General features: G+C 39.8%; 1 protein-coding gene across 43 annotated transcripts in view; it reads right to left on the bottom strand.

Moving 5' to 3' along the window:
* rims2a (regulating synaptic membrane exocytosis 2a) overlaps positions 1-14,554 on the bottom strand; it is a 162,284-nt gene that overhangs the window by 10,240 nt on the left and 137,490 nt on the right. For 34 of the 43 annotated variants that reach the window (XM_049584492.1, XM_049584497.1, XM_049584501.1 and 31 more), the window contains one exon: positions 10,162-10,406. The exons of 7 other annotated variants lie outside the window; for them this stretch is intronic. In XM_049584492.1, the coding sequence (XP_049440449.1) occupies positions 10,162-10,406 (245 nt within the window). The remainder of the gene's footprint in view (positions 1-10,161; positions 10,407-14,554) is intronic. 2 more of the 43 variants (XM_049584484.1, XM_049584527.1) reach the window with 1 other exon arrangement.

The raw sequence follows: 14,554 nt of genomic DNA, 5'->3' as shown, positions 1-14,554 counted from the left end.
TACTGCCATGTTGGTTTTCCAAGTCCTACAAGTATGGCCTGACAATCTGATTGTTTTTAACAACAGAGTGGACGGTGTCTCTAACAGGTTTTCTGTTTAATGATATTCCACTCTACAGATGGATTTATTATCATTATCAAAGGTTTTCATTGCTACTTTAAAATACCTATATCTTAATCATAACCTCAACACACTTTCATTGTTTTGACTGAGTTTTTATGATCTACCATTAGTAATAAAACTATGAGGATGTCTAAGATTTAATAAGACAATTGTGTAGTTATAAATCTTTCACTGGGTTACACAATCTTCTGCCTGCTAATTCTTTGTTAAATTGTAAATATTAATTGGTTGTTGCTGTGAGCCAGCCAACAACAATAAATTATCAGTACCTGATGAAAATTAAATAGCAAAAGAAGATTTTTTCCATATCTTTTTCTATGAACTGCCTTTCGTCCAAGCCAGCCTTGATGAAAATGTTCATCTCTCCTCTGTCTAAGTCCCAGCTAATGTGTCATTGCAAACGTGGTGACAGTAGATTCACGAGGCATTGACTGTGACACCACGTTGGGCACGTGTTGTTTGTTTCAACTTTTGCACTTTTGCAGTTTATTCTTACCCATCCTCTGTACAATAACAGAGAGAGATACAGGCATCGGTGTTATATACCTGACACCTAACACATAACGGTCGAAGAAAAATAATTATGGTTAATTGTAGTTACATCTGTTCAAAACTGCAGGTGGATTCTGAAAATAGCTTGTACATCACATGGAAACAACCAAAACACTTTTAATTGCCAGATACTTAATATTATCAACAAATTAAAAACCCAGTTATTAAACACTGAGCATTTCAAAGAAGTTCAGAACTTTGCCTGAAGAAAAGTAGGAATCAAGCTCAACATTTTAGGCCATGTGGGGATCTCTCTGATTTCCCAAAAGCATGACTAGTACAGACTAACATTAAAGCACACAGTGCAACATACCTAGACTAACTATGACAAACCTACATGACAGTGACCACACCACTGGAAATCACAAGCACCTCAGAAGTCAGGAATCTGAACAACCCTGCCATTTCTACTACAACAACAAAAGAGTGTAATATCCCAGAAGTCATATGTAAGGTCCGTCTGGCAGGCGGCAGGGATCACAGCCGGAAGCCTTCGGAAGTCTTTCTGATTGATGATCCCAGGCCGGGCCAAGCATCAGAGAGCGACTCTGGCCCTACACACTGTAAACACAGCTTAATGGAGGACTCTAACCCTGGCACTCACATGCACGGATGCAAGCAAACACACTTTGAGCACTTAAATGCGGACACACCAGGACACGCACCACTACACGCGCAAACGTAGGCAATCATGCTCTCTCTTCTCTTAGTTTACATTCCCTGCTGCCTACCTTGATACAGGCCAGTCCTGCAGTCTGGAAGTGCAGTTTCCCCTCTTGTGTCTGGCTCAAATCTGATGAGCATTGTAAAGGGAAATAGCTTTAATTACAAAATAGGATATGATATCACCTCTGAGCTTCTAGTCTCACTTTACAACTCATTAAAGCTGCATTCATAGACTTTTGGCCACTTTGACACCTTAAAAAGTTATGGCTAACATGCTAGTCATCAGTTACCTACTGTACTTCTATACTTAAATACCCAGCAGAAATGCAGCAACATTAGAATGTAGTCATGTCCGTGTTCACCTGAAGAATGTGAGTCCAAGATTTACTTTATTTATTTATTTATTTTTTTTAGCTCTTTTTGGTCTCCTCCAACTCCGAAGAATATCATAATACACTGGAATCTTTAACTTCCTGAATGTTCATCTGTCCTTACCAGCTAGTTGCTCATTTTGTCTGTGTAATGTTTGGTACAAGAAAGTAGCCTGAAATCCAGTTATCAGATTATTTTGCTGGAAAAATGTTGTGTATGGAGGTAAATACGAGCAGTGACACTTAAAAAAAAGTAAAATAAAAAAAATAAAAGAGCTTAAAGAGGCTAAAAGCTTCATAGAGCTGCAGGATTCTAGTCCTCCTTTTGTCACCAGATTCAACACCGTCTGATTCGGTGTATAATACATTTTTTTATCAATACAGTTTTAAATGTTGTATGCTTTGTTAATGCAATTGAAGAGAAATTAGATTCAGTCTTGGCAATATAATGGCTCACGTGTCATACAATAAAAGACTTCACATTCAAGCATGTATACACACTGTGTCCTGACATTCATTTCACACCTTCACTGAAAAGGTTCACACCTTTAGCGGAGGGTACGAGGTAAGAGAGGCAGATTTGAAATGTGAAGTGCAGGAGGTATAACAGTTGGAACAGTGTGTCCCCTGGCTGCCTCCTGCCTCTCAGTGGTGCAAACACTGAAAGGATAACAGATGGAGAGCTAACAAGAGAGAGAAAGGGGATCTAAATACTGCCAAGCCTTATATGTGCATATGAAAAACCCTGATAGAAACTACTGACATCACCACAGCTGATTTTTTTCTTATAGTCACAACAAACTAGTGTGATATGTAGAAACTTCCCTTGTGTGTGAAATTTGCACACAAACATGTCACCCTGGTATGATTACTTCTTATACTGAAAGAGGAAATAAGCATCTTTTTAACCATTCCTTTGAAGAGCAGAGACATCACGCTCACGCTTCATGACTACACCGACCACAGTATTTTTCTCACGGCATGTCTCATCAGGCTTCCTCTTTGACTGACAGCTTTAAAGGGGTGCTGTCAGTGTTTAAAGACAACACAGTCATTTGAGGAAGTCCTATTTTTAGCAGCAGTCAAAAATCTAAAAATGCAGTGTGGAAGTCCATTTTTAGTCCAGTTCAGAAATATAGCATGAATGTACTGAAATGTGGGACAGAACTATACAACTGTGTCCAAGGCTCAGACTCAGGCAAAGGAGACATATGGCTGTGGAGCATGAGCCACACTGCAAGCAGAAAACAAAGAGCAGCTGGTGGAGCACGGCAGCGTTTAGAAGATGAATCAACAGCTTGAAGCTGAGCTCATGGAGATATATATATATATGTATAAGTATGTACTGTATTAAAGTGATATTACACCCCAAAATGTATCTTTTTAGCATTAAACTGCTGTCTTGAAATGCATCAGTGAAATAGTTTGTCCTCCATGCGGTCTGCTAAATTTCATTCATACTGAATTCTGACATGATCTGTTTAACGGAATATATATCAGAAACAACACAACATGGTCATGAATATTACCACAGTGCTAAAAAAGAGGACATTGTAAAAAGGATGTTGTGTGCTCTTAGCTGTTCAAAAATGAATCACTACACTTCAGTGAAGTCTTTTCAACAGCAGCAACAATAGTGTTTCTTATCATTTGGCAATACTGAGTTTGCAGCAACATCAGCAAAGAACAGAGAGTTGTGCATCCACACATGTACTCATCTTCATCTTCATTTCCACGGCTTGCTGTGTTACTGTACATGTATACCCAGGGTTAACATCAGTAGATCTTGCATTTCCTTGGATCAAAGCTAAATTATGCTCCTGCATAATTACCACAACATAGAAAAAAACATCTTCAAAACAAGAACATTGCTTAATTTCTTAGTACAAAGCACAGTGTCTGCTAAGAGACACATCATGTGCTGCTCTGTGTGAAAAAAATTGATTTAGTCCACCAACACTGATTTACATTATAGCTCGTGAATAAATATAAAGTCATCAGTAATTCTAACACGACACTTCCAATACAGATTGAGTCTAAGATTAACCTGTGATACAAATACCATGAAAAGTGTACTTCATTTCTGTGCACAGTAGCTACAGAGAGCAATATCTTAAAAATGTGTTGAGGGAACTAAATTGCTTTTGATTAAAAAAAAAAAAAAAAGTAAAAAATAGTAAGCATACCCTTGTTTTTAGCAGCTGTCAGCTCTGCCACTGTAAAGCCTGACAGTGAAATATTAAATACATATTAAAGGCAAAAAAGCTAGCTCATATTTTACTACTTTGCTTCACTCTCAGTCAACTGCAAGGCTTAAGGTTACTACATCTACATGATGACAAAATACAGCCAAACGGTCTCATGTTTAATGCTGACCTAATGTGTTTAGATTATGCTGCAGGTGCACAGCATCTGGGACAGGATGTACAGTAACCATAGAAACAGATACCCTACCTCTGCAAACCAAGGCCCTTTGTTGCATTTACATGACGCACTGTATAGAGTAAATTGGTGCATCCTATAGCATCTTACTATTGGATGAAGGCTTTAAGTATAATACATTATGATTAAACTTAGCCATTAGTGTAAATGCCAGCAGTGTTAGTCTCAAAGCTGTAAAATAAATGCACCAGAACACACAGACACTTGTATAGACATGGTAGATGGCTCAGGCTATAAGAAGAAAATGCCAAATGCCAGACCTCAGATTGACAGTTAACATCACAATATAACTGAAGGATATAACAACAACAAACATGCTGATGTCTGCACAATGCAGTTTTAACATCACACTACAGGGCCATTTATGAGTCAGAGGAAAATATTATCACAAAGATTTTGTGCATCTAGGTTACTTGTTCTGCTGTGATGTATTTTTGGCATATGGCAGTGGCTTCATTAATAGGAGGTACAAAAGCTCAGCTCCTACAATGTACCCACACATATTTAGGTCACTGCAGAGATGGCTCGTCTTAGAGCTCAGGCTGATTAACAGCTGTAAGTCCTCCACAGAATTGTTTTAATAGAGATGGAGAGAGAAACTGGAGGAGAGGGGAAGACAGAGAGGATGAGATATTTTAGAGCTAATGGAACACATGAATGAGAGAAGACAAGGTGAAATGAAATGAGGGAAATAATGACAGGGAGATACAAATGTCAGTTAGGAGGGAATGACAGAATAAGTGAGGTAGAAGGCGGGATGGGGGGAAAGCGGTGGGGCACTGGTGTCCAGCCTCAGCTGTACCTGTGCTACTGTGTTCCTTTCATGCATCATCCTGAGAGCAGCATGTCTGCTCTGGCCCCCTGGGAGATTAATTAGCAGCCTCAGCTAGCGGAGGAGCTGCTGATATAGGCACTGAACCCAACCCAGAAGATAAATTACCTCGACTGAAAGCTCAAAGTTCAGCTATTTTACAACATACAAAACAGTCTGTCTTGGAGGTCCAAAACTATGTCAATATCTGGTGTAAGTGAGAGAGGAGTTTGAGAGGAGGGGGCAGCCAGTGCATTGCTCTCTCTCATGTATACATTTGGCTATTCTGGGCATAGTCAGTCACATTAAGTGGCATACACATGCCCTCATTTATTGAGGGAACATTTAACTCTTAGTAAAGTTAAACATTTATCTAGAGCACAGTAAATCTTGGATCATATAGTTTGACTCTTAAGGTATAAAATAGCTGCAGAACATACATGTAACCATCACTGACAGTTTCTTAGCAGTGTGGTTTGAGCTGTCAGGGAATGCCTCAATGCTTAATCAAATCTAATCAAACCTTTTCTTTTCCTACAAGCAAAAGTAGGACAATGATTCAACAGCTTGCTTACAGGTTACTTTTAGAATCAATGCTATGGCAACATGCGGTGCCTTCTCTTCAATAATGAGTGAACCGTCCTCATTTAATTCTACAACAGATACACTTGCTGCTGGTCCAAAAAGTGAGCTTCTTTCAGGGTCAGATACAGTAGAGAAAAGTAGGACACAAGAAGAGACACACTAATACTCAAGGCTGCACACAAGGGAACAGGAAACTAGATGGTTCCATCAATGAATTATCCCACAGATTCAGAATCCTCCCAAGTGATTCCATCTTTTTCTTATTTCTATATCCCTGTGGGCAATCTCACCTGTTTATGTCTATTAAGGTCCAGTTTCTTGTATTACTTGCACTGTTCACCTCCTCAGCCTTAATAGTGAGAGGCTGGTGCGGAGTTGTAAAGTGTGCTGTCGATTATGTTTCTGGGACACGATCAGGCATCTTAGACAGAGGCCATTACTGTATGGGGTAAACTGCGAAAATGTATTATGAGGTAGAATGTTACTAGCTGTGATGTAAAGATGGTAGTAAAAATAGCTTAATAATTTTGCAATATTGTAAAAGAGAGAAAGCCCTCTTATTGCTTTTCCACCATGCAACTCATATGTAAAAACAGAGAAGATCACCCCACACACACACCACAAGAATGGGGGGATATACATTTCTAAGAAGAAAAGCACACTCAGTAGAGAGCAGATCTCAGCCATGTGTGTCTGGGGTCTTGTGGGTGTGGTACAAGGAGGAGAGGGCAGGCTGTGTGTCCAGCGAGTAAGCATGACTGTTGGGGAAAGATGGGGAGACAACTTGCAGGTTAATTTATCAAAGTGTAGCCACAGGCTATATGGAGACAAACCTCAGAACAAATGTCCAATATAACCCCTCCAAACCTCCCTCTCCAAAACCAAGAGGTGTTGAATCTCACTCAGTTGTCCCTTCTGGCTCCTTTACAGTCAAGATGGCAGTGCCTAATTTATGTGCATCATTACATATTGGGTATGAAATTAATCTGCATATGCTCTAGTTCAAAATGAGACCAAACTTTTCTATGGATGTCATTTCCACACTAAAACCAAAATGTGGTCCGCAACAGGCTGGGTAAGGCTTGTTTTCACCCTAGCCAATTATCAGCAATGCCTTTTGATATGTGATTTTGTTGATTACTTACAGCCAGTTGTAATTGGGTGATAACTCAGCAGTCAATGAGGGTATAAAACAGAGCAAATAAGGTTAAATAAGGTTTTTCAACAATTATGAATAACCACAACCATGAGAGGTCCTTGAGCTACAGTCATGAATGGGCACAAAAGGTAACTGATAATTGGTCCAGTATTATACAAGATTAGCTGCAGACAGACAGATACACACGTGGATAAGCACTTTTTTTTTTTTTTTAGGCAATATGTGTATCTAATGTGCTTGAAAAAATTATAATAATGATGTTTTACATTAAATATATTACATAAATAATTAATGATTATTATGCAAAATGAAATGTAGTTGTTTAAAATGAAAAACCAATAGGCACCTTTAAGCAGCAAACATAAGAAGGCACCACAGCCAGTGATGTTTCACAGTAAAACTGAACTGAAAATTTGAACAGCAGGTCAATATTGTAAAATGCTGACAACATCTTCATCAGCATCCCTTTTTACGACAGCCTTCCCACTGAGAATATATAGCACAGATAGTAAATGCAGCGGAATTAATAGACAGAGAAATCAGGCCTATTTTTTCAGATGCCAATCACAAGGAAAACACATGAAGAAAAGCACAGATTAATGCATGGAGATTGATTTTCAATAAGCCTGCAAGATTTGATTGTTACTGTGTGGTTTTGGCTGAGTCAGGTTGTGTAGCAGCAATTTGGTTGGGCTGTATTGGGAATAAAGCGGCTCTCTATTGAGCTTAAACATAATGTACCAGGGACCAGAGGACTGCTGACTGGTGGATGGGACAATTGAGCGTAATCAATCAAATTGATGTTTCAGCTTGCTCATGATGACCAACGTTAACACCAATAACAGGTACATGCATGAGCTTAACATTTTCAAAATGTGTTTTTCTAAAATTGTTTAAGTGAATATCAAAGCCAATGTAAATGCACTGAGCACTGACTGTGAAACTTTTCTGTTGCTCAGGAAAAATTATTATAATCAGTTAATGTCTTCTTAGGAGAGATAACATCTAATTTATTTCTGATTAAAAAGTTTAAATTAAATAATTTCTTGAACATATGGTAACTTTCTCTATCACGGGGCGTCGGTGGCTTAGTGGTAGAGCAGGCATTCCATGTACAAGGCTGTTGCCGCAGCGGCCCGGGTTCAACCCCAGCCTGTGGCCCTTTGCTGCATGTCTCTCCCTCTCTCTCTCCTCCTTTCATACTTCACTATCCTATCAATTAAAGCCAAAAAATGCCCTAAAAATATATATATATCTTTAAAAAAAAAAAAAAAACTTTCTCTAGTACAGGTGTGTTTGCGCCCCTGTTTGAGTATATGATTAGTCAAAGCTACATACACTCAATAATAAATCAGTCACAGTTAGAGTCACCATTCTGCACATATAGGAGGACACGTAAAGTCTCCTCTCTCTTGTCCGTTGTTTGCTCTGTACTGCCCCCTTGCACTCAGTCTCAAGTCTTGTTATGGCATTATAGACTTCTGTGCAGTTTACAAAACGAAGCAGTTGTGACTGTTCATACACTACAAACATAATTCAGACTGTGATACATTTGTATTTCCTGAAAAATCAAGTGCCTGAGGGGACAAAACCAGCAGTTCAAGTCCAGAGCTGCAAACAGAGTACACACTACTCAAGGCCGGCCACCTGGGAGCACATCCATTCCATCTGACTAACCTGTGTTTGTCAAAGCCAGAGTCGCACTGCTTGGCTGATCTGCCTGGCTGATCTGCCCATGCCCCCACCAGCACTTGGCAGTGCACACAAACTGTCGAGCAGTCTCTTAAAATCGACCATCCTTTGAATGCACCCTTCAAGCGGGTGATGAGCCTCTCAGGATAACACACTAAGTAGGGCAAAGGGCAGCTTGGCAGTGTTTGTGCTGGTGGAGAACCAAATACAGATCTCGGGAATATAGAAAGGCAGATGTATGCACGCACTCACAAAATCCATCTGATGCACTTAGAAGCACAGAGTGAAATATTAATAGCTCCAGGAGATTCAGTCTGCTCACTGCTGTGTCTGCATGGGGAAAGAGTGTGTGCATGTGTGTGTGTAACTTTTTCCCAGGATTGTGTGAAACTGTTCAAATGGGTATCTTAAAGTAAAAATCGGAACAAATGTCAGTTGGTTTTTGTCTGTTCCCAAAAGTAGACTCCAGAAGAGTTGTCTTATTTAGCAACATAACCATCATTACTAGTCAACAACACAAGGTTTGAAGAACTGCTTCACAATGCAGTTACTGAACAGGAACAGTTACTTCTATCCTCTAGCAGCCACATCTATATAAACCATATCTACATGCCACAAAAAACTGCTGACTAACATATTAATATGATTAAAGACTAGAGATGATTAACCCACGGAGATATGGCAGCAGCTCATGTGCCGATCAAATCACGAGCCAGGGGAGCAGTGCAGTGCCACGTGAGCACACCGCCTCGCTCTCACTCTCTTGCTCATCTCCCCTCAACATACATCTTTTCTACAACCATCCCTCAACTGCCACGCTATCAAGCCAGTGTCATCAGAGAGTGCTGATGGGAAGAAGTAATTATTTACCACTTTAAGGTTGAACAAACAAGATGAAAAGGCCCTCAATGCTTACACATGCACCAGAGAGCTGTGGCTGCAGAGGGGAAGTGGACCAATCCACTGACCTTCTCATGACACGTCTCTCCATCAGAGACAGTGTTGCATGCCACCTGCTAGGCTGTATTTTCACACTGCCTGGTGCCGGCTAATGCAGCTCAACCCTTCTCAAATGGTTATTGAGCGTTTTTGAAAAGAAAGTACACTAGAAAAAAAAAATTTAAGAGTGAGAAAAGTAATAGCCCATGTGTTATTTTTTCACTGCAGAATAATACATATTGTTGCATTCAGCTAAAGGAAAATAGGTTTGAACCCACACAACACATCCATTCTTGTCTATATCTCACATGTGCACACACTCTCACATGCAATCACAGAAACCAATACAAAAAACGGCATACACAGTGTGAGGTAGTGTTTTACACTGGAAAAGAGTCAAAAGAGCATCACAACATAAAGAAAGGTGACAAAACCTGAACCGCGACAAGCGAGTCATCAATGTGGCAAAAAGTGCAAAGCAGTTTTACCACAACACAAAAAAAAACAGAAGTGAGGAAGACAGAGAGAGGAATTCCCAGGAGAGTTGTTACCTAGAAGAAAGAGAGAAAAGAGTATAACCATTATCATACTGTTGTCTTTATCTCTAGAAAATGACTGTGCAGTGTCCAAAAGCCCTTTGAGATAAAAAGCAGGGAAGAGGACTTGCTGCAGGAGAGAGAGAGAGAGGGCTGCACTATTAGAACTCCACATTCAGAACAGAAAACATCAAAGAAACCCACACAGACAGAACAAGAGGCCACAGGACAGATGCACATATGAACATACATACAGTACACTGGCCGTGCACTTGGATGCCCTACCTGTTTGGCTGAGCTGAGAGGTGCTCCGGCTCTTGCGCGACATGCCAACCATGGCCTGCATTTTGGCACCAATGCTGGAGCGCCTCTTCTTGTCGTCAGTGCCTACCGTGCCAACCGCCGTGTCCGACTGGCTACCATCCGTCTTCTCCAGGTTGCACATGTCGCCACTGATGCTTGTGCTCTTGGTCATGTTCATCCCGCCCGACGAGCCCATCTGCCTGTTTTTCATTTTGGATGCAAAGTCACTGTCAGCCACCACCATTGACAGGGGGGCAGGCGAGGACAGAGAAGAGAGAGGACAGGGCAGAGGAGAGAGGAGGCCAGCGGAGGAGATGTGAAAGAAGAGATGATGGAAGAGGTAACAGGAGGAGAGGACAGAAGAGGAGAGAAGAGAGGACAGGAGAGGGACAGGAGAGAAGGCGTGGGGTGAAAAGGAGAGAAGGACAGAGTTCAGGTACAGGAGTTCATGACTTACAGTATAGCTGAATTTAGGACTTAAAGTGGATGTAATGTATATCGTGAAAGATTATTAATACTGTATTTAGCTCCTTACATCTTTGTGCACTAACTAAAGTATTTTTGTCATTTTGACTTCTGACAGTTGTTTGTTAGGTCTTTATATTTTCAGTAGTGTCACTGTACTACCAGATTTCTTATTTGCTATGTAGTTAGTCATTTCATATAGTGTGCACTATGAGTGAGATTTGAATTGTGTGAGTGAGTGAGTGAGTGAGTGAGTGAGTGAGTGAGTGACATATACAATCATTATGTTAAGGTGAGTGCGCACAAAATTAGCGCTTAAATTTCCATTTTCTGAGCATTTAAAGGAGTTCGTGTTGGCTAAAGAACTGAGACTGAAAATTAATTCTTGATCTAAGTGGGATAGAAGCCAAAGCCCGAAAACAAATACTGACAGTGGGATTGTTTTTCCAACTGCTGTTTACAAGTTCAAGAATAAAAGGTACCCTGTGGAGATTTCTTGTGAGACAATAAAAAGTTTCCGTTTACATTCAGTGTTACTCAACACACTGTGAGTTTCTTTAAGGTCTAATAAATGTGTTACACCGTCCTCACTTCCTGCATTTCCTGCACATGCATTTCCTTCCTCACAAACTATGTGACAACCTTTATTCTCAAAAGTTTGTAAGCTGTAATATTTACATCCATGTTCACTTGCTCTCAGTCTTCTGCTTCGCTGCCTTTTCTGGCACAGTGTTGCATTTCTTGGCATATTACTGCCACCTGTGGAATACTGTGAAACCACAGACAGGACCAGGTTGCATTCACATGTACAAGAACAAACGATACAGGGATCAACATGTAAAACATTGCTGCATAGCACTACTAGTGTTCAAACACTCCACAGGGTACCTTTATCTTTCAATCTCAACTTTTACACCGACACAGACAATGTGTCCTTAAAGTCCTCAGAAAAATGGATACGTGTTTGTCAACTTCATCTGCTGAGGAAAATTGTGTGATATGGTTGAAAGCTCCAGAACAGCTAATGGACCTATTTGTGATTGTTTTGCGACCTGCTGTTTGAACTTCCAGTCTATTGTTCAATTTAAAAGGTTCTGGAAATATATTAACAAATAGTTAGAAACTTAATCATTTATTCCTATTGAAATATTTTCTATCAAATGTACTACAATTTAATGAGCATGACAATGAGTTGACACTTGATAAGTGTCTGTTTTTTTCTTGTTAAAGTATTAATTTATTTATATACCACTTAGAGATAATAGAGAATGTGACTTCATTCTATTTAACATTTAGTGCGCTCTTGCTCTCTTTCATATACACCTGGAAGTAGAAAGTAACTTCTCTGCACCTGAGTCATGACCAGACTCTCAGTACTTTTACGTTGAACTGCACACAAAAAGAAAAGTTGCCTGTCATCAGCATTATTCTCCAGCTCTTCCTGTTTGAAAGGAAATAGGCCAGTGTCCAAATTAGGGTCTTATTTTAGCTCTGCTAGGAAAATTATCTTTAAGAGACAAATTACATTCTGTATCATAGGCTCTGCATTCTTAATGGGATGAGTTATGTGCAGCACCCTCAGGCTACTGTTCATTAATTAAAGTGTCTGACCTCCACCATGTAACTGTCTTATAAAGGCAACTTATGGAGAGACATGCTGACTAAAATGGGAGAGAATCAATGCAGTTTGACAATTGACTCCATCAATTACTTCAATTAGGCTCCTTTAAATTCTGCTCTTTCATATATTAGACATTAATGTTCAACTCCTTAGTCTTAGAATTAAGAAAGTGATCAGTATTTAATCAAGATTACGTCTGACACTGCAATAGGATGTTCAAGTGCAGGCAGCAGTACTGCATTACCTTGACACTGAAGGTGAGTAATGCTTTTAATTTAAATGTTTACCACTGCTGGAGCTTCAGCACTCTGTGTGTCCAAATCTATCAGGCATTCAAAGCCTGGTGTCTATGATTTTAAGCTTTATGAGAGAGAGCGGCTCTTGCTCTCAAGGAGTTAGATGATAAATATTTGCCACTTAATCTTTCATGAGTGTATGAGAACTCAAAAATGATTGCTCAAATTGATCTTCTCACTGCTGATGAAAAAACTATGAACTGCCACTTTTGAATTCTAAAGGAAACAAAGTTTGGTGGTTTATACATCTTACTTTGGTGGCCTGCTGGTGGTGAAATAAGTCAGATGTGCGCTACAAGAGTACACACAACTCGTATCTCAGCCTGCAGTACAAAGACTTTTGTTTATGCCAGCTCTAATGCCAGTGGTTTCTGTTATGGATCAGCCTGTACTTTAATACATAAATATTGAATGCTTATTGGGGGATTAGTGCCTTTGATCAGTTAATGCAGCTCAGAAGCTTTGAAGCAGACTTCAAGCGTCTCAACGCCTGACAACACCATGGGCCGACATGGTGCAGGTGACATTCTAAAATATGCTCTTTCACTATCATCACAGTAAGGCTGCATTTCATCTGATCAGCACAGGCCAGTAATGCTGCCTCTTCCTTTACATCAATTATCAGCACAGTGGCAAGGTCAGGGGGACTGGGTCATTGTTGCCTCTACAAATTAGTGCCCACTGAGGTTAAAACGTATGAGCACAGAAATATTCCAGGCCCTTTTAAATAGAAAAAAAAAAAATCAATAATGAAAAGTAGATGCAGTGTATTCCTCTAATGGGACAAATGTTCTTCTAGTCTAACTGAATACACTGTACTAGTCAACATGTTTTTATCTACTGCAGTCTCCAGGAAGCAGGCCAAATATTATGATTAAAATGTTAATTTGTTGCTGCTCTAACTGGACACACTAACTCTGAGCAAAACTACACTGGTTTAAATGGACAAATGCATATTAAACTACATGCTGCAAGGTAGGGCTGGACAATATGGAGCCCTGTGCGGTAGGGTAGGGTCATTTCCTTATAGGAAAAACCTCATTCAACATGCAGTTTTTTATATGCTTCAGTGGACTAAACAGACACATTTTTCTGATGTAAATGTATAAATTCATAAACTGGCTTTAACAGACTAAAGCAGGAGTGTAACTTGCAGGATACTCACTGTTTAACTTGCTCCTGAAAACTCACACCTCTTAGCCTCCACAAGTGCATCAATATTAGGTGTGCAAAGTCATCCAGTGGGCAAGATTGGACCCTTTAGCGGGCCATATGTTTAACCCCCAGGACTCAAGTATTTGTCTAATTTCTTAATGGTTATACTGTGTATGTTACGGTAGGCATGTTGATCATCAAAATAGATCAATTCTATTGGCTGAACATGAAAAATGTTTATACTGAATTACCTTTAATTGACTAACATAACTTTATAAAAGCATGTGCTCACTGTTCCTGTAACACCCTTTCTCATTACTGTATCTCTACCCTCTGAAAAGGTCTTGGCACTAGGGCTGGTCTTACTGTCTTAATGTGCCTGCCTGGAACAGCGGGACTCTCCGGAGATTTCTGATTTTCAGCCTCAGCCCAAAGAACATAGTGTTCCTCATCATGCAGATTGCTCACCATGCGTTTCCATGTAGGCCAAGATGTTCCTGAGGCAAAACAGAACCTGGAAATGTCTCGCGAAAGTGTTGACACTGTGCTCACTTTAAATGTAAGATAACAATAACATACAGCCTCTAAATGAAAAGGTTATCTCTTTCAATTTCTGATCATCATAAGGCAAAAGATGACCATTAAAAGTCACCGTTAACAACTGATTGTTTCTTTGAAGACTTTACCTTTAGATAAAAACAGGCCTAAAAAAGCTGCATTACTCCAAAACAATGTAGTTTACTTTTAGCAATGTTTAGATATAGGAAATATTGCTGTGAACAACAATATGTTTGCCAAGCAACATTCAGTTAGTTGTATAGCTGTTGTATAATCATAT

This window comes from Epinephelus fuscoguttatus, linkage group LG8, assembly GCF_011397635.1.
Source record: "Epinephelus fuscoguttatus linkage group LG8, E.fuscoguttatus.final_Chr_v1".
NCBI lineage: Eukaryota > Metazoa > Chordata > Actinopteri > Perciformes > Serranidae > Epinephelus > Epinephelus fuscoguttatus.
This window is presented reverse-complemented; position numbering and strand designations above follow the sequence as displayed.